Source organism: Corythoichthys intestinalis, chromosome 9 (assembly GCF_030265065.1).
Source record: "Corythoichthys intestinalis isolate RoL2023-P3 chromosome 9, ASM3026506v1, whole genome shotgun sequence".
NCBI classification, from domain to species: Eukaryota; Metazoa; Chordata; class Actinopteri; order Syngnathiformes; family Syngnathidae; genus Corythoichthys; species Corythoichthys intestinalis.
In genome coordinates this window covers 16,094,830-16,120,625 of record NC_080403.1, presented here as the reverse complement: position 1 = coordinate 16,120,625, position 25,796 = coordinate 16,094,830, and the positions used below count along the sequence as shown (strand labels likewise).

At 41.6% G+C, this 25,796-nt stretch overlaps 2 protein-coding genes across 4 annotated transcripts; one reads left to right on the top strand and one right to left on the bottom strand.

The window, feature by feature from the left end:
- On the top strand, positions 1-22,048 carry pltp (phospholipid transfer protein). The gene is made up of 15 exons (XM_057845063.1): positions 1-170; positions 4,036-4,166; positions 4,244-4,343; positions 7,628-7,756; positions 7,818-7,973; positions 8,038-8,101; positions 8,166-8,321; positions 8,822-8,998; positions 9,064-9,123; positions 9,810-9,974; positions 10,040-10,107; positions 10,248-10,290; positions 11,122-11,185; positions 11,256-11,332; positions 13,642-22,048. Exons 1-15 carry the CDS (start codon positions 16-18, stop codon positions 13,708-13,710), a joined length of 1,614 nt encoding a protein of 537 aa, XP_057701046.1. The 5' UTR covers positions 1-15; the 3' UTR covers positions 13,711-22,048.
- On the bottom strand, positions 13,898-25,560 carry khk (ketohexokinase). Of its 3 annotated transcripts, none has more exons than XM_057845066.1 (7): positions 25,297-25,560; positions 25,040-25,156; positions 21,227-21,358; positions 18,774-18,846; positions 17,167-17,313; positions 15,840-15,928; positions 13,898-14,192 (listed from the first exon to the last, which is right to left on the bottom strand). In XM_057845066.1, exons 1-7 carry the CDS (start codon positions 25,398-25,400, stop codon positions 13,934-13,936), a joined length of 921 nt encoding a protein of 306 aa, XP_057701049.1. In that variant the 5' UTR covers positions 25,401-25,560; the 3' UTR covers positions 13,898-13,933. The 3 variants fall into 3 exon arrangements, with proteins under 3 accessions (XP_057701049.1, XP_057701048.1, XP_057701050.1); XM_057845065.1 differs by lacking the exon at positions 21,227-21,358 and adding an exon at positions 20,945-21,079 and having other exon boundaries at positions 25,297-25,559; XM_057845067.1 differs by lacking the exon at positions 21,227-21,358.
- Between the last annotated feature and the right edge of the window lie 236 nt (positions 25,561-25,796).

Here is a 25,796-nt window from a genome sequence, read left to right as displayed (position 1 = left end):
ATCTCACCCCAAAAAATGCAAGCACGCACACACTTTCATGCCCCCCACCCCACCCTAAGGAGGGCAGGAGGAGGAGTCACACCCCTGGGATATAAAGAGAAAGACAACCGAGAGAAGACATCACAAGCCAAGACAACGGAAACGACTGACTGCCTCCTTCTCCAGCAACTGTGAGTGACAACATTTGACACAAACAATGACGGACAGAAAAAGACAGAAGATCAATGGACAGCTCAGATTGTCTTTGTTGTCTTTTGATTGCATTTTGCAAGCTATTGACGGCGCTAGATGTCCAATCCATTTTGACTGGGAGTGTTCCTTTATCCCTCCCAGTCAAAATGGATTGGACATCTAGTGTTGTCAATGGTAGCCAACAAGTGCCTCATAAAGGGTTAATGTATCTATTTGAATTTTCAGCCTATTATGTACAATAGCTATATGTTTATCTTTTTTTCTTTGGAAATTGGGTGATGATGCTTTGCTCTCCCATGGGTCACTTCCTGTTAGTTTTGGGGCATTTGTCGGGTCACTCCCTCATTAACTCATTAGCTGCCATTGACAGTGCAAGATGTTCAATCCATATAGACTGAAAGGGGTCAATGAACACAGATGGACGTTTCACGCAGTTAATAGCACTGAAAGATGAGCATTAACAGGCAGTCCTTCCAAATTAAATGAATTGAATGTCTATCGTTGTCAATGGTAGGCATTGAGTTCATGTTTGGTCACTTCCTTGTTTTAAGGAACATATGGGTCACTACCTGTTGATTTTAAGTCCCCCCATGTGGATTTTGGAGCATTCTTGGGTCAATTGCTGTACATTTTGGATTATTTCCTGTTGATTTTAGGGTATTTCCAGAACACTTCCTGTTGTTTTTGGGGCACTTACGGATCACTATCAGTTGATTTTGGATCACTTTCAGGTGATTTTGTGGGCATTCCCAGGTCACTTTCTGGGAATGGTTAACCCCGCCTGGTTTTCAATGGTACAAATAAACAAAAACAACAACAACAAAAAAAGGAAAATACAGTCATTCATTCATCTTCTGAACCGCTTATCTCACTATGGTCGCGGGGGTGCTGAAACCTACCGCATCTAACATTGGCCCAGGAGGCTGGATACGCCCTGAACTTCTTGCCAGGATATTAAAATAATACAAAAATATTATAGAAAATTAAATTGAAGATTTACAGCTAAAAATATGAAAAGAAAATTGAAATAAAATAAAAAGAAACTTTAATTGAATGTAAAAAAAGTAATTTAAAAGAAACCCAACACATTTGATGACTGATGAATGTGTCTTAAGAACTTTATACTAGAGTAGTATAATACAGTGACGCTCCAACAAAATAGTCATTTAAAACAACCAAAATTCATACATAAGATGTTCTGTCAATCTTTGAAAAAAAAAAAAAAAAGATTTCAAATGCGATTATACTCCATAAAATACGTTGTTGTTGTCGTTGCCCATGTTATTTTTACATGGAACTTGAAGTCGAAGCACATGATTCACTTTGACAAGCCAGCCACACAGTTTGACAACCGCATGCCAGGACATCCGGTGAGGTGCCCCAGAGTGACGGATGACACCATTAACACGGAGCTTTTAAATACAGCAGTTGACCTTGGACGGCCATAGTCCAAGGGTGATAGAATTGAGAGGCCGAGCTAACAGCAGCTGGCGGCGGCGGAAACAACAACAAAAAATCCCGAGACAGATTTGGAGCAAGCTCAGGACACGGGCTCGGACGGGAATGTTTTGAAAGCGAGTTCACTACAGTTCAATGACAAAATACTCAGCTTTTGTGTGTCTTTGGGAGAGAGAGTAAGAAACGTGGATCATGCAAGCAGGGTTGCGCAAACCCCCGGCTGGACTTGGCATCAAAACAACAAGCTGAAAATAGAGAAAATGTCCACCTGGAGGGGAGAATGGGGTTGTGTAATAAACGACTTGGTTCTCACACTTGCTGTAACTCGACCACCAGAGGGCGTTGTTGCACATGTCAGTGGTGGTCATTACAAAAAAAAAAAAAAACTTTTCAAATTGCCCTAAAATCAACAATAGCGACCCAAAATGTAAATGTAGTGAGTCTTGACCAGGTAATATCCCAAAATCATCAGAAAGTGACCCCAAATCAACAAGAAGTCATAACATAGTAGTGATTATGACTTAATAACCTTGATAAGAGCACTTGCTTGGTTAAGAGGGCATGGGCCAGTTCTTGAGCACCAACTGGCGTCTATCTGTTGAAGGGAATAGTTACCTTTCTCGCAAACACCATATAACTGTTTGCATTACTCCAACACACGTAATACAATCAATCAGGGAATAGTATCATTTCTCATATGTACTGTAGGATTGTTTGTACTACACTAAAACACCTAATATAAAATAAATAGCACACTATAGTTTAATGAAAAGAAGCAGAATAGATACACAACGCCATCTTATCACAGAAGCCTAACGTGTGCGTCACGAGCAAGATTGACACACCAACTATCGCAATCAGTTCTCCACTCCAAGGACAAAGAGCAGGGCGATTCATCCTAAAACAAGTATCGTCTCGCCCAGCCAGGATAACGAAGTTGATAGCGGGCGCTTGGGACGTCAAGACCAGTGTCGGTTGCTGTGGCAACCACGTCCCAGCCACAAAGGAGGACGCACGAACCTAACCGCCCCAAATCGCCACAGAGGGATTATCCCGAGACAACACCCAGCCACACCTTCGGCCCGGCCCACTCCACCGCAGCTTTCAAAAGACTGGACACTGAGATAACAAACGGTTCGGTGCTCGGAAACATTGCTATGTAGCCGTTGTTTTGACGACCCTGGATCCAGAATTGTCCCCCCGTCATCTGTTTTTGCCTTGTTTTTTGACCATTGTCGACGAATAAATTGTCAACCTGTTTTCGGTGAGCCTTCTTCAAACTTTTGGAACATGGAGTCAGTACAAAGGGTTAACACAGGAAGGGAACGCGCGGAATATTGGCCCCCACCGGTTGACTCACGGAGGCGGCATCAGCAAAGCGGCACTTTGTTCGGCTGTTGCCGTTTCCACGGCTTGGCGCGGGGGCCAATTTCCTTCAATATGCACGCTTATGGATCCTAGAATGCTCCAAAATGTACAGGCAGTGACCTGTAAAAACCCTAAAATTAGCAAGAAAGTGACCTACAATGAACTTATTGACAAGATTTGAAACTTGGGAGTGCTGGCTGTCAAGGCTCCCCTTAAATAAATAAATAAATAAATAAATAAAAAATATATATATATATATATATACAGTGGGGAGAACAAGTATTTGATACACTGCCAATGGGTTTTCCCATTGACTGTGTATCAAATACTTGTTCTCCCCACTGTATATATATATATATATATATATACGTATATTGTTTTGTTTTTTTCAATCATTTTTGGGAAACATTTTATACGAGAAACTTGAGATGTACTGGTTGTATATATGTATACAGTATACATATGTGTATATAGGATAACTATGTTTCTTTAAATTCATTCCTTCATCTTTCAAGTCGCTTAATCTCATAAGGGTCGCGGGGATGCTGGAACCCATCCCAGCTAACTAGGGGCTGTAGGCAGGGCACAAGAGAAACAACCATTCACACACTCATACCTAGAGACGATTTGTGCTATGTATGTTTTTGAGTTGTGGGAGAAAAAACAGGAGCACCCCGTCATGGGAAGAACATGCAAATTCCAGGAAGGCCCGGGACTAAACCCTTAATTAAGCTAAAAATACAGTACTGTATATACTTTATATTAATAGTATCAAAATATATAAATGGGGGGAATTAAATAGGAAAAGATTTACTGTTAACTCTTTAGAGGCCATTGTGGGTGCTGATGTCCAAACTGTTTATTTGCCCCTCCCACCCCAAATAGATTGGACATCTAGTGCCATCAGCGGCCATAAGGGTTGAGCTTAATTTACGGTAATAAATAAACTACTATTGACGGTAAGATACTGATGATTGTGACGAGCGAGCAGCTCCCCCTTGCTTTGTCAAAGAGCAGAATTTGCGGCATGTCACCCGGCTCCCGTCTCTTGGTCCTCTTGGCAACCGTGATGCCGTGGTGGGTGGCAGTAGCTGGCGAAGAAGCGGCTGGATGCAAGGTCCGCATCACCAACAAGGGCCTGGACATGCGTAAGGCACTCCTCGCGGGCGCCCGGATAGGAGCGCCCTGTCCCGGCTGAGCATTTCCATGTCTTTTTTCCATCCAGTCAAAGCAGAGACTCAGAAGTTTGTGGAGGATGAGCTGAGTAACATCCGCATGCCGGAGATGAGTGGCAATGAGGGAAAGTTCTACTACAATATCACAGAGTAGGTCACACCCGACTAGGCTTGTCAAAAGTATAGTAACCAAATACGATATTTGATAGCAAAAATTTAGCGATACTCCATTTGGTTTTGCACTAGATTGCCAGTGGTAGACGTCAAATACAGTGATATGAAAAAGTATCTGAGCCTTTTGGAATTTCTTACATTTCTGGATAAAATCACCATCAAATGTGATCTTTGTCAAAATCACACAGATGAAAATACAGTGTCTGATTTAACTAAAACCACCTAAACATTTATAGGTTTTCATATTTTAATGAGGATAGCATGCAAACAATGACAGAAGGGGGGAAAAATAAGTACGTGAACCCTCTGCCTAAGGAGGATTAATGAGCAATTAATGACAATTGACAACTTTTTTTGAAATTTTTACCAAACATTTTAAGTATGTGTCCAATAACTGATGAGTTACACACACCAGGTAAGAATTGTCTTGATGAGAAGCATTGTCTGATGTGCATCATGGCTCGGTAAAAAGACCTGTCTGAAGACCTGTGATCAAGGATTGTTGATTTGTATAAAGCTGGGAAAGGATATTAAATCATCTCTTAAAGGGGATGTAGCGCCCTGGGAAAATTTTGATATTCCATCATTTATCCATAAACGCATGCCTTTTGTATTCATATCATGCCACTTCGTGTAATTACACACAAGAAAATGAGAGAAATTTGGCTCGATTGTCAAGCTAAAACGACCGGCGCCCGAGATCTGGCAGATTGTGTGCGTGACGTCACGTCAAGTGAAGAGAGTGCCACCGGCCACTAGGGGGGCAGCGCCTGTCTGCATCAATATAATTCCTTCTAGTGTGGGGAGAATTAGGGGTGTTTTGAGCTGTTTATGCTGATGCATTGTGTTCGTCCTGCACATATTCCAGGTTCCCTCATGAAGAAACACCGCTCGTTGTCAATAAAAGAGAATTCAGAGTTGGCAGTGAGGGCTGTTTCTTCAACAAGAAAAAGGCTCAGTGCTTTAATACTGAATGGCGGCGATGATGGCAGACAATTTCGTTTCTAGTTTCAGCGACGAATCCGACGTAGAAGGACGTAACGAATGTTCATCTAATGGTGACGAGGAGAGTTGCAAAGCTTTAATCGGTGTTATAGGTGACCAATTTGAGCCCAAACGAACGCCAATGCAGCGTAATGAAACGGTCATTGAGGGGAGCAATGACACTGATGAAACATCGGCAGCAGATCGTGTGGGAAACGCCAATTATTTGTTTAGCATTTCTTTTTGTGAAGCTGATACACCGTGACTGCAAAATAAAGGAATGCATAGAATAATTATAATTTATTGCGCTATCATAGCTTTTCGCTCTGCCAACAGACACAAATATGAACGGGATCAGAGGATTTGTTCTATATATTTTACGAACGATCATTTATACATGTGTCGAGTCCTGTATCCAAAGGCGTGACATTTTTTTTTTATTAATTATAAAAGAGTACTCACTCTGGCCATTTCAAGCTTGGCTGCTCCCTTCTTTGCGTAGCTTTAGCCTCCTTTAGCAGTCATCGTCTCTCTCTTGATATCTCGGGACATTTAGGTGGCTGTGCATCTATGGTCGGCACCGCATCTCCTTTGAGCAGCAATCTTTTAGCAAAACCCGATTTCTCTTGTCCATAGTTCGAGAAGCTTTCAGTTGGAAAATGCGCACCACAGAAAAGCGTGCCGGAGGCTGTGTCTAGAAAATTAGCCCTCTTTGCACGGACGAACTTTACCCATTTTCTGTGTAGTCCAGCTTTTTTTTTCGCGTTCAGGAACTCATGGATACTATATTCCGATAAACAACTATTTGTACACCACATAGCACAGCAGTTTTGAACCATTGTTGTGATGTTTTGGTCAAACAAACCCCAACGCTACTCTCTCGTCGTTAAAAAACAATGGCACCTAGCTCCGCCTCGACTTTCAATCACTTGTCGTGACGTCGCCGCCCCATTCGGCTGTTTCCGGAACACTTTCGGTATTGTTCGTCATTTTCGATCTATTTTCGATAATTGCTCATTAATGTGATTGATTTTTTTGTTTACTTTATCAATATTTGTTATCTTGGCGCATAACGGTTCTATTGATGTCTCACACCCCCTTTGCCGAAACATCCCCTTTAAAGTCTGGATGTTCATCAATCTACAGTCAGAGAAGTTGTTTACAAATAGTGAGAGTTTCGCAGTGTTGCTTCTCTCCCAAGGAGTGGCCGTCCATCAAAGATGATGCCAAGAGTTCAGCGCAGAATACTCCGAGAGGTAAAAAAGAACCCTAGAGCGTCACCTAAAGACTTACAGAAATCACTGCCACAGTCCAATATCTCTGTGAACACATCAACTATATGTAAAAGAATGGCCAAAAAAAACATTGTTGCTCGTTTAATGTTTGCAAAAAGGCACTTGGACACACCACACAAATTTCGGCAATATATTTTTTGGACTGATGAAACCAAAGTTGAATTGTTTGGGAGTAGCACACAACGTCATGTGTGAAGGAAAAATGGAATGGCTCACCAACATCGACACCTCATCCCCACTGTGAAGCATTGTGGAGGGAGCATCATGATTTGGGGCTGTTTTGCTACCTGAGGGCCTTGACAACTTGCAATCATTAACGGCAGAATGAATTCAAAAGTTTATGAGGATGTTTTGCAGGAAAACCTGAGGGTGTCTGTCATACAGTTGAAGCTAAAAAGAGGATCGATGCTGCAACGAGACAATGATCCAAAACACAGAAGTAAATCAACTTCAGAATGGTTTCAGAACAACAAAATACACGTTCTGGAGTGGCCAAATCAAAGTCCAGACTTGAACCACATTGAGAGTCTGTGGTATGACCTAAAGACAGCGATTCATGCCAGACATCCCAGGAATCTGACTGAATTACAGCAGTTTTGTAGAAAAGAATTGGCCAAGATTAGTCCTGATCGATGTGCCAGACTGATCTGCAGCTACAGGAAGCGTGTGGTTGGTTATTGCTGCCAAAGGAGGGGGGGGGGCACAAAATATTAAACGTGATGGTACAATTACTCATTTTTCCCCGTCTGTCATTGTTTGCATACTATCCTCATTAAAATATGAAAACCTATAAATGTTTGGCTGGTTTTAGTTTAGACAAAGATCAGATCACTCTTGATGGTGATTTTATGCAGAAATGTGAGAAATCCAAAAGGTTCAGATACTTTTCATACCACTGTATGTTCAACGTGGGAGTCACGTGTGCCTTAAGACATACCGTAGCCTATTAGCCTGACTGCATCTTGACCGATTTGCTTCCAGTGTGCAGATCACGGAGCTGAACCTGACCTATGCTGACTTGAGCTTCCTGCCGGACGTGGGTCTGATGTTTGACGTGCAGAACTCGTCCATTGCGCTCAGCTTGCACAGACAGCTCCTCTACTGGTTCTTGTCAGTACGCCGCCCTGATTCTGTTGGTCATGTCGCTCGCTATCGCTCACTAGCGTGACAGTTATGACACAGGAAACATCAATGCGTCAGCCGACGGCGTCAACATCGACACGACCGTCGGCCTGGGCCGAGACGCAGACGGACGCCTCAAGATCCATAATGTCACCTGCCGAGCCAAAATAGAGAAGATAAGGGCAAAGTTCAGCGGAACACTTGGGTACTGAATCCCGGCCGCTGCATCGCTCGTATCGTTCTTCATCACCAAGCGTTTTCCCCCACAGGAGAGTTTATGACATCCTAGGAAAGTTCCTGACCACCGCCATGCGCCTGGTTCTCAACAGACAGGTCCGTCCACCCGTGCGGAGGGCCCGTCGTGACTTTCCTGGCTGTCTGTCTATTTGTCACACAGATCTGTCCGGCTCTGCGCCACGCGTCTTTGGTGCACGTCAACTCCATGCTGGAGACCATTCCGGTGAGGACTGAGGTGGACAGTTACATTGGCATCGACTATTCCCTGATAGATGATCCGTTGGTCACGTCGCAAAGTCTGGACATGAACTTCCGAGTGAGACACGCACAACCGCTTACATTTCTTCTGGATCATTCATGTCAATCTAAGTCTTCAATTTTTTTGTTGTTATTTTTTTTGTTAGATGTCTGTCTTTGATTCATGCCTCTAGTTAATACACGATGTTGTCATTGAATTTTTGGCATGTGTCGTAGATGCCATATCTTTGTGGGTCTTTCGTGTACTGTCGGTGGCAGTTTGTGTCTCTGACTGTATTTCTTGGCATGTGTGGTGATGATCGTTTGTGTCTTAGAATTCAATTCAACGGCGTATTTCGTTGATGTTCTATTTTGTGTGTCTTTGATCTGATCTGTGTCTTGGGCGCACTGCATATCAGTTTAAATTCAATTCTTTCCATGGTTGTTGATGTCTGTCTTTTGTGTGTCTTCATTTTTTGTACATCATTGATGCCGATTTGTGTCTTGGAAATCAATCTTTGCCACACATGGTTGATGTCTGTCTTGGAGTTCCTAATGTAAGATTTTTTTTTCTTGCAGGGGATGTTCTTCCCCCTGTCAGATGAGCATGACATCCTGATAAACTACGCGGCGGAGCCCCTGATCCAAGAGTATAACAGGATGGTCTACTTGGCGCTGTCAGAGTTCTTCTTTGACAGCGGCTTGTACTCCTACTACAAGGAGGGAATCTTCCAGATGAACATTACTAATGACAAGGTGAGCAAAGCGGAACTACACGCAAACAAAGAGAGACACTGGAACCCCGCTTTGTGTTATGACAGATGCCCAAAGATCTGGAGATGCTGCTGAGGACAACCTACTTTGGAACCATTATGATGCTGGTGAGTAGCATTTGTCAGTGCATGGCAGCCGATGAGTTAATGGCTTTCCGCACTTCTATCTGGCTGTCTTGTGTGTCTGTTTTGAAGTGTGTCATTGATGCTTGTTTATGTGTTTGAATTCATTTTTTCGTGTACTTCATTTTGGCACGTCTTATTGATGACTGCATCTTTTCATCATTTTCTTTAATCTTTTCTTTGCATCAATTCAATTTCTGCCATGTCTTTAAAGTGCATTTCCTTGGGAACCTGATTCAAATTTACCCATGTGCTGACGACTGCTTCGCGCCTTTGAATTTAATCCTTGACTTGTGTCACCAATGCCCGCTTGTGTCTTTGATTCAATTTTGGGCGACGCTATTGTCGTCTGTCTTTTGTGAGTCGTTTTTTCTGTCTCGAGTGTGTCATTGATAAATGTTTGTGTCTTTGAATTGAGTTTTTGAGGCGTGTCTTATGTGTTTATTAATATTTGTGTCTTTGAATTCCATATTCAGCCATGTGTTCATTTCCATTTGTCGCTGATGCCTGTTTGTTTTGGAATTCAATTTCTGGCATGTGCTGATGTGCTTTTTGTGCCTTTGAATTCAATTTTGGGCACGCATCATAGTCTTCTGTCTTTTGCGTGTCTTTGACATCCATTTGCTCGTTTGCGATTGACATCTCAGAGTGCTGTGCTCGCGGTTTTCCAGAACCCGGCGGTGATGGACTCGCCCGTGTCTTTGGAGCTGTCCGTCAATGCGGCGCCCAAGACCACTATCAAGACCTCTGGGGCGACGGTCGTCATGACTGCCATTGTTATGGTGATGATGACGCCTGCCGGGCAGCCGCCACTGCAACTCAGCAGCATGACCATGGTACGCGGGTGCTGACGAGTGTTCTCAAGAGCACTGGTCGTGGTGTCATCTCCCGTCTTTTGCAGGAAACCACATTCAACGCCAAAGTTTTTATCAGAGGAAAACGTCTGGCGGTACAAGCCGACCTGCGCAGGTCAGTCATTGACAGCCATAGACATCCAGTCCAAATTGATTGGAAATGAAACGAGTTTATCACTAGTGGACATCCAATTCATTTGAAGTGGGAAGGTGCTAGCTCATCGGTTATCGCATCTTCTGGGCTTTGTCTTTCAGGTTCAAAATCTACTCCAACCAATCAGCGCTGGAATCTCTGGCAGTGAGAAAAGCTTGAATGTCTGTTTTTTGGACGCTCTGGTTTTCTTGGACATCTCCATGTATTTTGCATGGATCTTTGGTTTGATTTCTCACCTTGTCATGTCTCTTTGATTTATGACTTTTCAGCAGTGGCGCCAACAGAGGTGGCCACGCCCCCCTCCTATAAATTTGGTGGCCACCCCACTTATCAGTATAACGTTAGATTGTAGTAGCACCGCTTATGCATTTCATTCCAAATGCACAGCCAGTCAAAACGTTGCTCTTCACCTTCCATCACTCACAGTCGCCCCCCCCCACCCGTGCACTCCAACAAGCAACGACTCAGTGCGCGCGAAAAAGGTAGCATAAATCTACAGATAGCTCATTTCGATGGGACACCGGTGAACGACACAAGAGTTAAGAAAGAAAAAAAAAATCTGTCTTAATTTAATAATTTGGGTGTGCCATCTCAAGAGATTAAATGGCCCCATCCGGCCACCCCAATAAAAAATTTCTGGAGGCGCCACTGCTTGTCAGGTTTCTTAAACTTGCCCATTTTTCACGGGTCTTTGTTGTGTCCAAGTTTCAAGTCTGGTTTGATATTTCAGAATGTCGTTTTTGTTGTCCAATTTTCACCTCTATGGACCATTTTTTCGCATTTGCCACATCTTAGCTGTTCAAGTTTCTGCTTTTCCTGCATGTTTTACACCGCTATTTTTCTTATTGCTGCAAGATTTGTTTTGGTTTAGACGTCAACCTCGTATAACGCGTGTTTTTGTTAAATGTTCTCCCTTGTTTCTTGGTCTAACCTACGTCTGTGTGTCCTTTACGTGTGTTTTGGTCCGCCCGGTAGCTGATTCCTCTCCAGGCCCCTTTGAAGACAGCCCTGCAGATGTCAGTGGTTCCTCTCATCAACAGTAAGACGACGTCATTGGCTGATGGCATCTCACGCTAGCCTCCCCCATCACTCTGTGCCTGTGTTTTCAGATTGGACCAAGCGCGGAGTTCGCATTCCTCTGGCTGAGGGGATGGACCTCATTGAGGATGTGGTGGAATATCACAACGTAAGTGTGACAATTCAGTCATAAAGTTCAATTAAAAAAAAAACAAACAAAAAAAAATCATTAAATATCGTATGATTTCAATTTTTTTTTTTAATGTGTTATTTTTTTACATTTTTATTTTTTATTAACATATTTCCATTATTATCTATTTAAAATGTTTAAAAAACACAATTGGTATTGAAAATTAATGAAAATGAATCCAATTGGAATAAATTGAAATAGTGTAAAAATGGACATGAATTTTCAGATAGCTAAAAATTGAAACGTATAGTATTTCACCGATAGTTTTTTGGCTCCCGATACAGATTCCAACACCTGATCATACTATACCACATTAAAAAAAATAAATAAATAAAATAAATAAATTTTTTTAAAATTATATATATATATAGCCTACTGTATATGGCGTAAAACACAGACAAGACTGAAAAAGCAGTTTCTGCTCTTGCACTCCTCTTTAAAACAAACTGCTGTATATTGGGCCAAAACAACTGTTGTGTTTGATAGAACAATATGTCTCTATATGCTGCCATAGCAGATTCATGGAAAACTAAGCCTGTGAACTATTTTTAATTTGTCCGTTTTACCCTGAAAACCCCCGTTTACAGACGTCGCGCAACCGCTTTTGTTTCAACCTAGCCATAAAAAGAAGGTAATTATATTATCCAAAATGTCATTTTTAGCATATAATCATTAATTGATGTCTAATATTTAGTTATAAAAAAAGACTTTAAAAAATTATTCACTCGCATATTTAACTTTTAACCAAATTACGTCACAATGAAAAATCTACCTCATAACTATCACTTAATTGTATTTTTTTTTTTGTTACTGTCGCATTTCCCCAATATGTTAGATGATAATCAATCCAAAAAAAAAAAAAAAATTGAAAAATAACGTAAAAAAAATAAAATAAAATAAAATAAAAGGGCAACTATATGAAAAAGAAAATCTCAACCACTCCTTGTTGTCTGCGATTTCTGCATCGCGACCCTTGTTATATCACCATGTTTCATAAAATAGAAAAATAAAAAATCCGGTGGACACTCGGTGGTAAGAGCTACATCGAGTTTTTGGATCGAAACATGGTATGTACGCGATAATATCTCGTTAAAATTGTGGCGTCTTTAATTCTGCTCTCGCGTGCTCTCGCCTCCAGTTAGGGTTTTGCTGTTTAAATTTAAAAAAAAAAAAGCCCTCCCTTCCAAAATTTTTCTCCCCCCACAAAATTGAGATTTCAAGCTTTCCAATGATGCATCACACATGCATATCAGACAATTTTGAAATTTGGCCAAATTAGGGGTCTCAAAGTGGAACTTCAAGTCACCTAAGTGTTTTCCGCAATATACATTTCTAAAATATTACTAAAGGACTACATACTTGAATGTATAGTAATTGCCATCATGGTCTAGTCACTGTTTAACTCATTGGCTGCCATTGACGAAGTTAAAGACGTGCAATCCATTTGAAGTGGGAGGGTTGTTGGCAAATAGATAAAAGTTTGATGAAATATGCTTTTAAATATAGGTTTCCAATAAGCTAGTTATGACTTAATTTGAATGTCAGTGCATTGACTTTGATGGGAATGTCACCACTACTAACATGGCTGCCCTGAGCAATGAAAGCTCTTTTCATTTCCTGCCATTAATCTATCTGTTCGCTGCCAACGTCCCACTTCAAGATTAGACATACATCACTGTCAATGGCAGCCAATGACATAAAAGTTAATTTTCCTCATATTATTATTATTTTTTAAATACTTTTAGTTTCAAGCGTTAATACCAAATATTCTCTTATCCTTTTCACTTTATGAAAAAAAAAGGGAAAAAAAATTTTTATATTTAAAAAATTCTTAATGTTTTTTGAAAAAAAAAAAAAAAAGGAAATTTAGAATATATTTCATTTAAAACAAAAACATTTTAAATTAAAATGTAGAATACAATGACTTAAAAAAAAATACTATTTTAAAAACTGAATTGGATGTCAAGCACCGTCAATGGCAGCCAAGTTCTGCATTGTCTGACCAAGCCATAGTAGCAATTACTTGACAGTGAGTATGCGGTAATTTTGTATTCATTTGATTTTTTTTAAATGTGGTTTCGATACTGTCTAGGCATCGGCCGATACAGCACGCATCGGAATCAGTATCTGGAGCCACAATATGGTATCTGTGCAACACTAGTTACAAATAGGGTTTGCAATAGCCTACGTGCCAGTGACGCCCCCATTTCCGGACACGCCCGCGTCTCACAAGCCGCAAACAGCCCCTTCACGCTAACCACCAATGGATGCCCTTTGACCTCCTGCAGGGTTTCATCGTGATCGGTGCCAACCTTCACTTCAGCAAAGGCCTGAGGGAGATGGCGGTTGGGCCGTAAACACAGCGCTGCGCCGCCTTTGACGTCCGATCCGTCGAAACGAGGGGCACCAGATCGGACATTGGCGGCGCCAAAAACACCCTCGTTGTAGGATACCGACAGCCACCCTCCAACCCCCATTCTATCCGCCGCCCGGTCCGAAAGGATCAGCCGTCTTAGCCTAGCTTAGCACGGACACACTAAAAAGTGTTTGTCTGACCGCTTTTATTGGGACTCTCCGCTGTTAGATTAAACCTGTGTGGGCGATGTCGTCGTAACCGTGGAAGCCGCACTTTGCGCCCGCCACCCTGCAGCCGAACGTCAGCGCCTCCTGCAGGGGGCGACCGCGGGCCAGCTTGTGAATAACAGCGGCGTTAAAGGTGTCGCCCGCGCCCAGCGTGTCCAGTACGCGCTCCGGGGGGAAGGCGTCAGAATGCAGCAGCGTCCCGTCGGCATCAGCCGCGTCCGCTCCTTTCTCAGCCCAGGCGCAGATCAGGACGGCTCTGGAGGGACAGGAGGGGAGCCAGCGCTAAATCACTCTCCTCGCCGTGTTGTTGTTTCAAACTCAATTCTGCTCATGTTTCGGGAAATCGACATTGTGTAATTTTGAAATTATGGAATTGAAAAGGTGCTTAACTTTTTCATAGCCATTGATAGAAATTAGGGCTGTCAAACGTTTAAAAATTTTAATCGAGTTAATTACAGCTTAAAAATTAATTAATCGTAATCAATCGCAATTCAAACCATCTATAAAATATGCCATATTTTTCTGTAAATTATATATATATTCTGTAAAATAAATTGTTGGAATGGAAAGATAAGACAAGATGGATATATACATTCAACATACGGTACATAAGGACTGTAGTGGGCATTTCACTCTACTGTCATTTAAATCTGTCTATGCTGTCCTCACTCCGAAGCGTCTACTTTTTCCAAAGCTAGACAGCTAGTGAACGACGCCTTAATAATCAGACTTCTTCCTTTTTCATCTGATTTATTAATAAAATGGCCTCAAACCATTGTCCTCTTTAGACCGTTGTAAAACTACAAAAAAAAGTACACAAGCATTGCATTAGCAACAACGTTAGCTTAGCACGCTATACAGGTCCACTAAACATACACAAAAAGCGTCTCATACAAAAAATATAACGTTTCGCTTGCTAACATAATATGTACATTCTTTACAACAACCATACTTACTGTCAAATCTTGTCCAAGGATCATATAAGCACAACATTACAACGTAGGCGTCAGCCAGAGACGTCGTGCAGCCATATTGAACTGGCAAGAAAACAATAAACCATTTCGCAAAGCGACCACAAGAGTTCGCTGTTAGACAGCACAAAAAGCCTTGCTGTAAAACTTACCAAAAGGCAGAATACTGTCTGAGCGGGACGTGTGCGTTAATTGCGTCAAATATTTTAAAGTGATTAATTTTAAAAAATAATTACCGCCCGTTAACTCGATAATTTTGACAGCCCTAATAGAAATCCAATCGTGTGTTGTCCAATCATGCTTCTGCTGTGAATTTGTGAGTTTTTCCACTCGTAGACATCCAATTAGTTTAAAGTGGGAGGATGGCATTTGCTACGAGCCCTTCTACTTCAGATTGGATGTCTGGTACCGTCAATGGCACCAATAGCCAACGATTTGACATTTATAAAAATAATCAGTTGAGAAATAAGTTAGTTAAGACTTAATGTTAATGTCAATGCATTGACTTCTATAGGCATGTCGCCCATACCAACATAGCCACCCCAAAGCCATTTTAGTATGGGCAATAAAAGTTTTTTTTTTAATCCTTCTGCTGTAAACTGGAATGAATTTGTCCTTAGTTTATAACTTGTAAACATTTAATCAGCTTAAAGTGGGAGGGTGGCCAACCCTTTCACTTCAAACGGATTGGACAGCTAGTAAATCGCAGATGCTTTGACTTTGTTAAATACGAACTTAGCTAGTTATGACTTGATTTGTATGTCAATGCATTGACTTTGATGTGACAGTCGACCCTCGAAACATGGACTGGCTGAGGTAATGTTGGAAAGGTCTTTCATTTTATGCCATCAATTGAAATTGAATTGATTATTTCTTCAAAAATATTTTTTCTAAGTCTTTGAAATTTTGAAATAAACTTGGCAGGCACTGACCCCGGCCGGAGTCGAGGTCGGAGTCCTCGGAGGGCGCAGGTCGGCGTCTGGAAGCCCAGGTGGCGAGCCACATCTTTGCTCACAAACACCTAACGCAGGTCATAAACAACAAAAACACAAAAAACTGTCAATAACTTTTAAATATAAGACATTTCCACTCCGAAATAAAAAAAATCCAGAAATCCCAATCACGCCATTGTCATAGTATCGGAATCAGGTTTAAAAAAACAACAACAAAAAACGGGTTTTTAAAATTTATTTATTTTTAAGTGTTAACTCATTGGCTGCTGTAATGTCACTAAGCGTCCAATCCATTTTGACTTTCAAATTGGATTGACGTCCAGCGCCGTAAATGGCTGTCAAACAAGTTTACTGAATGCAAGCATCCACAGTTGAAATTAATTTTATGTCTATAATAGGTGGTGGAACTTTAAATGATTAATTCCAATCAAATAATTGCAAAAAATGTAGCGAGTTTAAAACAATGAATATTTACTTGATCGTCAGTGCACAATTTTAGACGGCCCGGGGCAGTTTCACGGAAGCAAGTACTGATGTCACGATACTAAAGTTTTAACTTGACGTCAATACTTCCAAAAATAATACTCAATATGTTTTTTATACAACAAATCCTAAATTAAATGTAATTTTTTTTGGACTCATTGCTTCTCCATCGATGGTCATTTTTGTTTTTATTAATTTGGCCCCAAAATAAATAGGAACATGTACAGGAAGTGCCAGGAATGCTCAAAAGTCATCAGAAAGTAACCCAAAATCAACAGGAAGTGACCTGGAAATGCCCCAAAATCAACAGGAAAGAATCCGAAATGTACAGGAAGTGATCCTGGAAGGCCCCAAAATGTACCAGAATTGTCTCAAAATCAATGGGAAGTGACACTAAAATTAACAAGAAAGTGACCCAAAATTAACCAGTTGCCCACCTTTGACAACGATAGACATCCAATTCATTTAGAGTGGGAGGACTGGCTCTAAATGCTCATGTTTGGCTGCCATTGACAGTGCTAGACGTCCAATCCATTCTGACTTGGAGGGGCGCAAACTTCTTTCACCCTTCCCAGTCACAAAGAATAGGATTAATCATTATGGATAGGACGTCTATTGCAGCCAATGAGATAACATGCAAAAAATATTCTCCATTACTATCAGTAGTAGTGCAAAATCAAATACCCAATGACAACAAATGACCTGTCACTGCAAAAATATCAATCAAATATCATATCCGTCTGTATGGATACTTTTGACAACCCTAACTATTAGCGCCAATAGCAATCAGGATCACAACTTGAGCTAAAGCGAGTCTACTGACCACATCGGCGCGATCAAAGAGCTGATAAAGCTTTTCTCTGGGCTTCTCAATCTCCACGGAGACGACGATCATGCGCTCCGGCGCCACAGTCTGGTTGTAGCGTTCCACTCGGGTGATCATCTTCACCTGCTCATCGGCGTTGCGCCCCTGCATGCAGTAGAAAGGGGTCACGCAGTCAGTTCGGCGCAGTGTTCTTTTCGTCAACGATGACGATAACGAAAACATTTCATCAACGAACAAGGTTTTCATGACAATGACGGGCTGAAAACGTGTCTTGGGAGACTAAAACATAACGACATGTGTAACCCGAGTCTGTTCTGTGCCGCCCCGCGTTCCGCTCCCACCTCTGACTAGGATGGGACGCGAACCCGCGCGCCGCGACAATTCTAGTCGGCAGGCAAGCTCGGTAACCACTGCGCCAATAAAGCTCGAGCCAACGGCGCAGCCGTTAGCGACCTTACATGAAGGAATCGGCGGGGAGGTTTCCACGTGCTACAACGGATACACTTTCTGTGTACCCGTTACACTCTCCCCCCGAAACCTTCGCTGCCGATCCCGGACGAGCCCCCATTTGTAACCCGAGTCTGTTCTGTGCCGCCCCGCGTTCCGCTCCCACCTCTGACTAGGCTGGGACGCGAACCCGCGCGCCGCGACAATTCTAGTCGGCAGGCAAGCTCGGTAACCACTGCGCCAATAAAGCTCGAGCCAACGGCGCAGCCGTTAGCGACCTTACATGAAGGAATCGGCGGGGAGGTTTCCACGTGCTACAACGGATACACTTTCTGTGTACCCGTTACACATGGATGCCAGTTGTCGTCTGACGACACGAGAACGAGATGAAAATTCGCCATTTTTTCCGTCATTAATTCACAATGTGTGATATTTTCTAGTTAAATGTGTAGTTAGCATGCATTTAGCAGTGTTTGGTCATGTCACTCATGTGACGTGCTGCGCCCCCCCCAACCCACACACACGCTTAATCACCGGCTTTGCCATTTCCAGGCTCCTTTTTATGAAACATATGTGCCAGGTGCTGCTTGGTAAGTTTTGCTTTTTATTCTTGGCTAGATATGCCATGTTGCTTTAGCCTTTAAAGGTCTGTGCTGAGTGATCATCACGCACTAAACTAACTTGTAGCATAGCGTTCGCGTTGGCATTTAGCGAGGTGACTCGATGTCTTCTTAAACTCTCGGAAAACATTTTACATACAGTTCGTGGTGTCCAGGTGAGTTTAATTGCAAATAACGTGCTGTTTTCCTGCTGAGTGTTTATTATCATCATGAAAATGGTGATATCCTTTAAGACTCGACAGTTATGTCTTCGTCTGTCATGTTCATTCAAAATTGTTGGAAACTTTTTATTTATTTATTTATTCATGGACTTAAACTTTTGAAGTTTCGAAAACATTTTGATAATTGTCGACTAAAACAAGACGAAATTTGTCTGGGTTTTCGCTAACTAAAACTAGACGAACACTTAACACATTTTAAAATGACTCAAATATGACTCAGACTAATAAGTATTTTTTCCCAAAAGAATAAGACTAAGAAGAAAATTAAAATGGCTGCCAAAAACAACACTCTGCGAAATGACCCGACTCCGCTTACCTCCCAGTGGATCCACTTGAAGGCACTCAAGTCCACTGCGTTAAAGTCGTCCAATGTCACTTCCGCGATGTTACTAAAGAAAAGACACCGGATTAGAATTACCCACAAAACAAACATTATATCAGGAAGATGTGCAGCGGACCCCCACAGTTGTCCGTTCACCTAATGGGCCATTTTTTTTATGGGGAGCAGGGATGCTACTGTAATTTCCGGAATAAAAGTCACTTTTTTTCATACTATGGCTGAGCCTGTGATTTACACTCAGGTGCGATTCATATAAAATTCAAATATGGAATTTGACATCTTCTGTTATAAATGTTATACTGGCAGACCATGGACTAAAAATTACCCACAACCAGCCACAAGAGGGTGCTATTTTTTCTCCAAAATGGCAACTTTTTTCTTTCACTAGTTTGACTTATAGTCCTGAAAATACGGTAATTATTCCTCCTCACCTCCATTATTTTACCGTTTCCCACTTGGCCTTTTTTCCCCCCCAGATTTTTTTGGGGGGAGCAGGGGAAAAAATCTTTAAATTCTGAATGTTTGGCATATTTTGTGGGGGTCTGTTTTAATTATTACGCTGGTCATCACAATCAAATTCAGAATGAATGATTAAATTGTATTTGCAAAGCAAATTAAAACATTCTCGTTTCCATTTTTTTTTTTTTATAAATCGTCCAAAAATTAATTTTAAGCATTCTTCCAAAAATTAAAAACAAGACCCAATTAAAGGGACCCCGAGCAAATTAACGCCACTGCAGAGCATGGCCGAAAACAAACTTCTGTTGATGATGTCACTTCCTGTGACAAGAAACCTAAACTAGGTTAAGATAAACTAAGCTAAGATAAGCATTTTTGTCCTGTAGTTTTTGTTGACCACTTCCCACATGGAGGTGGACATGGCTCCACAGTGGCTCAAGTGACCCGTCATTAGACCGCCATCTTCTTTGGACCGTCGTCCGCAATCCCAGCGCCAGGACGGACCCGAACAAAAGCTCAGATGTCCGTCCTACTGCTGATGGGCGCAGCTTTGGCATCGAACAAAGTGAAATTGAAAAACATTAAGTCATTGGCCGTAATTGACGGCAATAGAAGTCCAATCCATATTAAATGAGAATGGATTAGACGTCAAAGACTGTTCATTTGTCCTTACCAGTCCAAATGGATTGGGATGCTTGTCACCTTCAATGGCAGCCAATGAGTCAGCAGAAAGGGATACATTCAAAGTAACCACAAATAAGGTGATCTTAGGAAATATTTGGTTTGAACTAGTGCTGCACCAATACACTCTGTGGCTCCCAACACCAATTCTGCTACGTGGATGGCCGATTCCGCATTTTTGAAAGCATACAAAATATTTTGTTTTTCCTTTTAGAACTAAATTACTGCTTGCTCGAACATAAAATAATTGTTATCATGGCTAGGCCAGACACTGCTTAACAACCTAACTTGGTATGGTTGACAATAAATGGATGAACTCCTCTAAAACTTGAAACATAAAATGCTCTCAAAGGCCAACATTTTTGTTCAATTAGGTATCAAGTCTGATCGCATTAAGTCTATACCCAGTGCCATTATACCACATTAGTAATAGTACATTATCTTGACTTATGTGCTAATCACTATGCTAGCAGAGAACATATGTTTGCTAGTCTACCGTTTCTACTCATTCAACAGAGCTAACATCTTTATAAACGCTCATGTAAATGTCAGTGTTCAAGAAACCATGTATCCTGGCTGGTATCATTGTTTAACATGTTATTTTCTCCACCATTGAAAATACAGGCCTATACCTAAAAAATATGATCGCTAAATGAGAACAGGCAAATACACCTAGCAGAATAAAAATGTATTACTTATTTTTCCTCTTCTTCAGCGGCCATCTTGGAAAGGGCAACCAGTGGATGAAAACGAAATTTTGAAGAGTACAAATTGTGCAGCATTGGCGCGGTACAGTATGTCTTAGTACTACTCGATAACGAAGCCTGCATTTGAATGGCGTATCGGGGCCCCTTCCGATACCAGTATCGGTGCAATGCAAGTGGGAACCAATTGCTAAAAAATGATGATTGAGGGCTTTGGATGAATGAAAATGGGAAGAAGACGCCATGGGTGCCCAAGCTGCGCCCACCGTGCCGCGCCATCGCCGGCTTGCCTTTTGCCCTTACGTGTCGGCCAGCAGTACAGTGCGAGAAGCACTCGACGGACAAACCACGCAACATGCGCTCGGCGTTTGGCCTGTTGTCTGCCACGCCACGGCCGAAATATCGATGGACCGACGCAAGAAGTCATCCGCTATGAAACTGACACAGAAACATACAGTAAATCGATCGGACGCTCCTTCACAATAAAAGCGCAGGGTAACACGGCCAACCATACGACATCGGGACGTCTCCCTGAGCGAGGCCTGAAACAAAGAGCGGGTCACTCATGTGTACATGTGCACGCACCTGTTGCTGTGCAGGATGGTGCGACTTCCCGTGCCGTTGTTGCTGATGACCAGCGAGGTCGGTGCCCCGCAGCCGCACTTGCGTAGCAGCGATACGTCCACCTGGAACCTCTGAAAATCCTCCAAAATAAAACTACAAACGGGAAATGGCTTTACCAGCCCTACAAAATGAGGTATCTGCGGACAACATTTGAGTTTCTGTGTTCGTTTCTAAGTGTTTAACTCATTGGGTGACACTGACAGTGACGGATATCCAGTCTGTTAAAGTGAGTGGGGTTCAAAGTATCTTTCGCGATCATTGACATCAAATGAGGTAAATAACTGCCCACTATTGCTTTGCGATATGAGGATATATATCGCCAAAGCAATATCAAACATTTTCCATGTCGATCATAAGTATGACCATAGACCTTCTCATGCAATGCACATTTGGTCAACAGTGCCTAATTTGTGTTGACTTGCTATGTTTATGCCATTGTAGTAAAGCCAATCAGCCGAAAGATGTCACTACCACCACTTTATACAGTTGTACCTCTACTTACAAATGTCTACAAATGTTATTTTCAGCTTACGACACGTTTAAATGGGTAAATATTGCCTCTTGTTAAGAAAGACATTTCAGGTTACGAGAGGCAAAAATACTACACAATATTGTAAAAGATTCACATGTACTTCCTGCTTTCTGCTTTTAAATGACGCACCATAAGATCCTGCTGCCCTATAGGCATGTGCCGGTTACCGGTTTTGAAGTTTACCGTGGTATGAAAACGTCAGTGTTTCAAAACAACTAAAAGTTTCAGTCAAGTTTCCGCTATTTTTTTTTTATCCCAAAAATCTGTGGCTTGGAAAGGCAGCGCTCACGCCTTCCCCTCCAGTTGTTGCTCTTTCCTGTGTCTGTCGGTGACACTACACTTGAGCCCCCCCCTTAAAAAACACAAAGTCGCTAGTATGGGAGTACTTTGGCTCCCGAAAAGAAACAGACAGCAGCGGCTTAGAGGAGGACGGACAGCTGAAATGCTTGCGAAAGGTCGTTGCCTGGGAAAGCAACACCCCCTACATAATTTCACATTTACGTGACCATCATCAGTCACGTTACACAAAATTTAAGGTAAGTAAACGCTGTCATGAACGTTTCCCACCAGTAACGATAGTTCACTCCAGCGTGTTTAGTGTACCTTGCGATGGGAAAACAAATACTGCAACGTAAGCTTGCTAATGAGGCAGATAACGTGGCTAGTTAGCATGCCAAGATGGCTAACTAGTTTCCTCTCTACTATTAGCCTACTTTTCCTACTTCCGCCATTGTAAGCATCTGTTCAAAATACCATTTTCTTAATACAGTCTCTGGTGTTTTTTCTCTCTGGCGACTTTCTGTGTTGAGAGAGGGTGTGTGTGTGTGTGTTTAATGTGTAAATAATGATACGAGTCGTACACACGCGGTCCGTCTCCTACTTTTGCTCTCAATTATTCAACTAATTAATATTAATAGTAGTAGTGGTATGTGTTTTACATAAAATGATCATATATTGTTTAAGTCCAGTTCTCTATGACCAAGGGTTTTTGTTCTAATGTTGAGCAACTTGAGTAGTGCCTGTGGGTTTAGTCTATAAGTTCTATTTATTTCCATTTTTAAAAATGTATTTCAGTTATTTATTTTTTCTTATTTTATTTAATATTATATTCATGGATAGATGGATGGATGGATGTTCCAATTTGCAAATATGCTGTGAAAAAAAAAATCCTGGCAAATGGAAGAAAGTTTTTTTTTTCTAACCCATACATCTCAGAATAACACATTGTAGAGCTATAATTACAATACCGTGATGCTGCGGTATTTTTGCTTACAGTTATCATACAGTCAAAATATTATACTGGCACATGCTTACTGCCCTCTTGGTCAGAATCTTTTCCATCCCATCCCCTGCAGTACGCTACTCTCCCATAGGCCTATTGTTGATGACATTTCAATTTGGGTGTCGCAGTATCATGACGTGCACAGGCGTGACGGTGTTAATGTTGCTATAGTGGGTTGACGTCTGAGCCAAATGAGCACAAGGCTCCTCGTGTTTTTGTCTCACGAAGAGTTTTTGTAAGCCCACAGATGGTTGATTAAATTAGTAGCACATTAGAGCAAAGGTCTCCTTGCGTTTTTGTGTAACGAAGAGTGAGATAGGTGATATTAGGCACCATTGATTTTGTGAAAGAGGATATTGTCTCACTCGAAAGGAAAGATATTTTTCTTTGCATTTTGTTCGATTATTATTTCATTACAGGCATTACCGGTTAGGTTATATATATGGAATGATTCGAATATGTTTAGCTGTTGTTTTATTCCGGTTTTACCCCAATTATAAAATTTTGTGTGGTGTGTCAGAAGTGCTTGGAAAAGATTAGGGCATTCACATGTCTCATGCGTCTCAATTTATGAAATTTTTGGGTCACGAGACTACTCCCAGAAACAACGTCGTAAGTAGAGGTATCACTGTAGTTGGCCTGTTGGCTCCCCCTGCCAACCGTGAGTGACTAGTGCATGCAAAACAATTGAAAATAGCAACACAGGCGACACAATTCGTTCCACTGTCAATATTATTGATATTAGGCTAACTTAGTATACAGTGTTCTTAAAAGTCAAAACAACTCAAAAGTATCAGTAGATAAATTAATAGCTTTACTTCACACTTGAGTTTTAGGTTGCAAAACTACCCCAGATAGCAGACCGATGTTGAAAAGATGTTGGATCAACATTCCGCTGTCCGTCTTATATCGTAGAATCAACATCACTTGTGCACCCTCAATTAATGTTGTTTCAACGTTGAAATCCTTACAAAATCTAAACTTCATTTCGATTAATAATAATATTGAAACAACGCTCAATCAATGTTATGTTTTTGACCAAAACCCCCACTCATCCATAATTCAATGACTTTTCAATTATATTTTTCGGTTAATCATAAATCAACTATTTGTCAACATTAGTTCCTCAACTACAAAATAATGTTAACCCAACCATCACCTGACATACCGAGAGGGAGAGAGGGGATGTGAGAGGACATACCATAGAACAACGTTGTTTCAACTTCACTTGACGTCGAAAATTTCGACGTCAACCATTCTGATGCTTTTGATGGAAAATCAACATTTATTCAATGTCGGTCTGCTATCTGGGACTTGATACATTTAACTTTTGTGGCAGGGAAAAGCTGTCAAAATTGGTGTTTAATTTTCCACCAAATAATTAATAAATAAGTATTATATCACGCCATACCAATATTGTGATTTTTTTCCCCTATGTCGCACAGCAATTTAATCTTTTTTTCCCCCCACTATTCAGCTGCAGTGGAAGGAAAGGCCGCCAGGGGGCAGTGATCTCTGCCTAATTTATGTACCCTTACCTCATATCACTAATGTTCCTGTGCTTTTTAATCTTTATAGCTTGTTTTTGCGCGTGAATAATATTTGTGCATAATGTTTGTTGTTCGTGTGTGTCCCCGTGTGTTGCTTTCAGTGCAATTGAAGCGCTTTTGATTGGGAGGGGCTAATTGTGATTTATTTTTCCCCATATTGCACAGCACTCCTTCGAACTCAAATGGATTGGGTGTCTTAAATGTTTATCACCATCAATGGCAGCCAGCGTTAACTCATTCATGACAAGTCCCTCCTATGGTGTGGACGTCATTGCCGTCAATGGCACTGAAACATGACTGGCAGTGAATGGGTCAACGATGGATTCATCTGTCCAATAATCTTGCAATGAATGGGTGCCAGTCAGTTGTGCATTCCCTTCTTTCCCTCCCGCGTGTAGTATTGGGATTACCTGGCCACAGGTCCGGCACAAAGCGACCCCATGAATGCGCAGGGGGATCCGAGAAGCGACAAAACCGTACAGGAATTAGACGCGTTGCCTCCTCGTTGCCATCGCTGGGACAAACACCTGTCACATTGTACGTACACGCCGTCGTTTTGACATTGTAAACCAATTTTTTTTTTTTCTCGATATCAACATTTGAGCAACAAAACAAACCACCACGTCAAAGAACCAAAATGTTACTTCTTGAATTAGCATTATCTGACCTGCTGTCAGAATCCTCTTGGGGAAATTTGTCCACAACACTGATGATGTCGAGGCAAACAAGACCAACACACAGAATCTTTTTTTGCTCTTCCTGCAGCGCCATGTCGCAAACGTCGCTCTAGTTTGCTCAGTCGGTGTTCGGTGGACTTTGTTCCAACAACAGCTAGCAACAGCAACCCTTGTGACGTCGCCGGCGCCGACATTGCTGGCTTGCCGCCACAATGCGGCCTCCACCAGCACCAATAGATGTTGGTTAGAGGTAATCACGTGACTAAAGAAACTGTCAGCGGGAAAACTCAACTAAACGACGCATTAGCACATACCTTTTCATATATATTTTTATTACTTGCAGTCTTTAACAAATATGCACATGTATGGCTTTTGTAAGTGTTCAGTTAAAAGACTCACACGCTCAGTCAAGCTCAAAACTCACTGAAAGAGGAAATGACACAAATCAAAGATGTCCAATCATGCTTCTGCTGTAAATTGAAATGAGCTT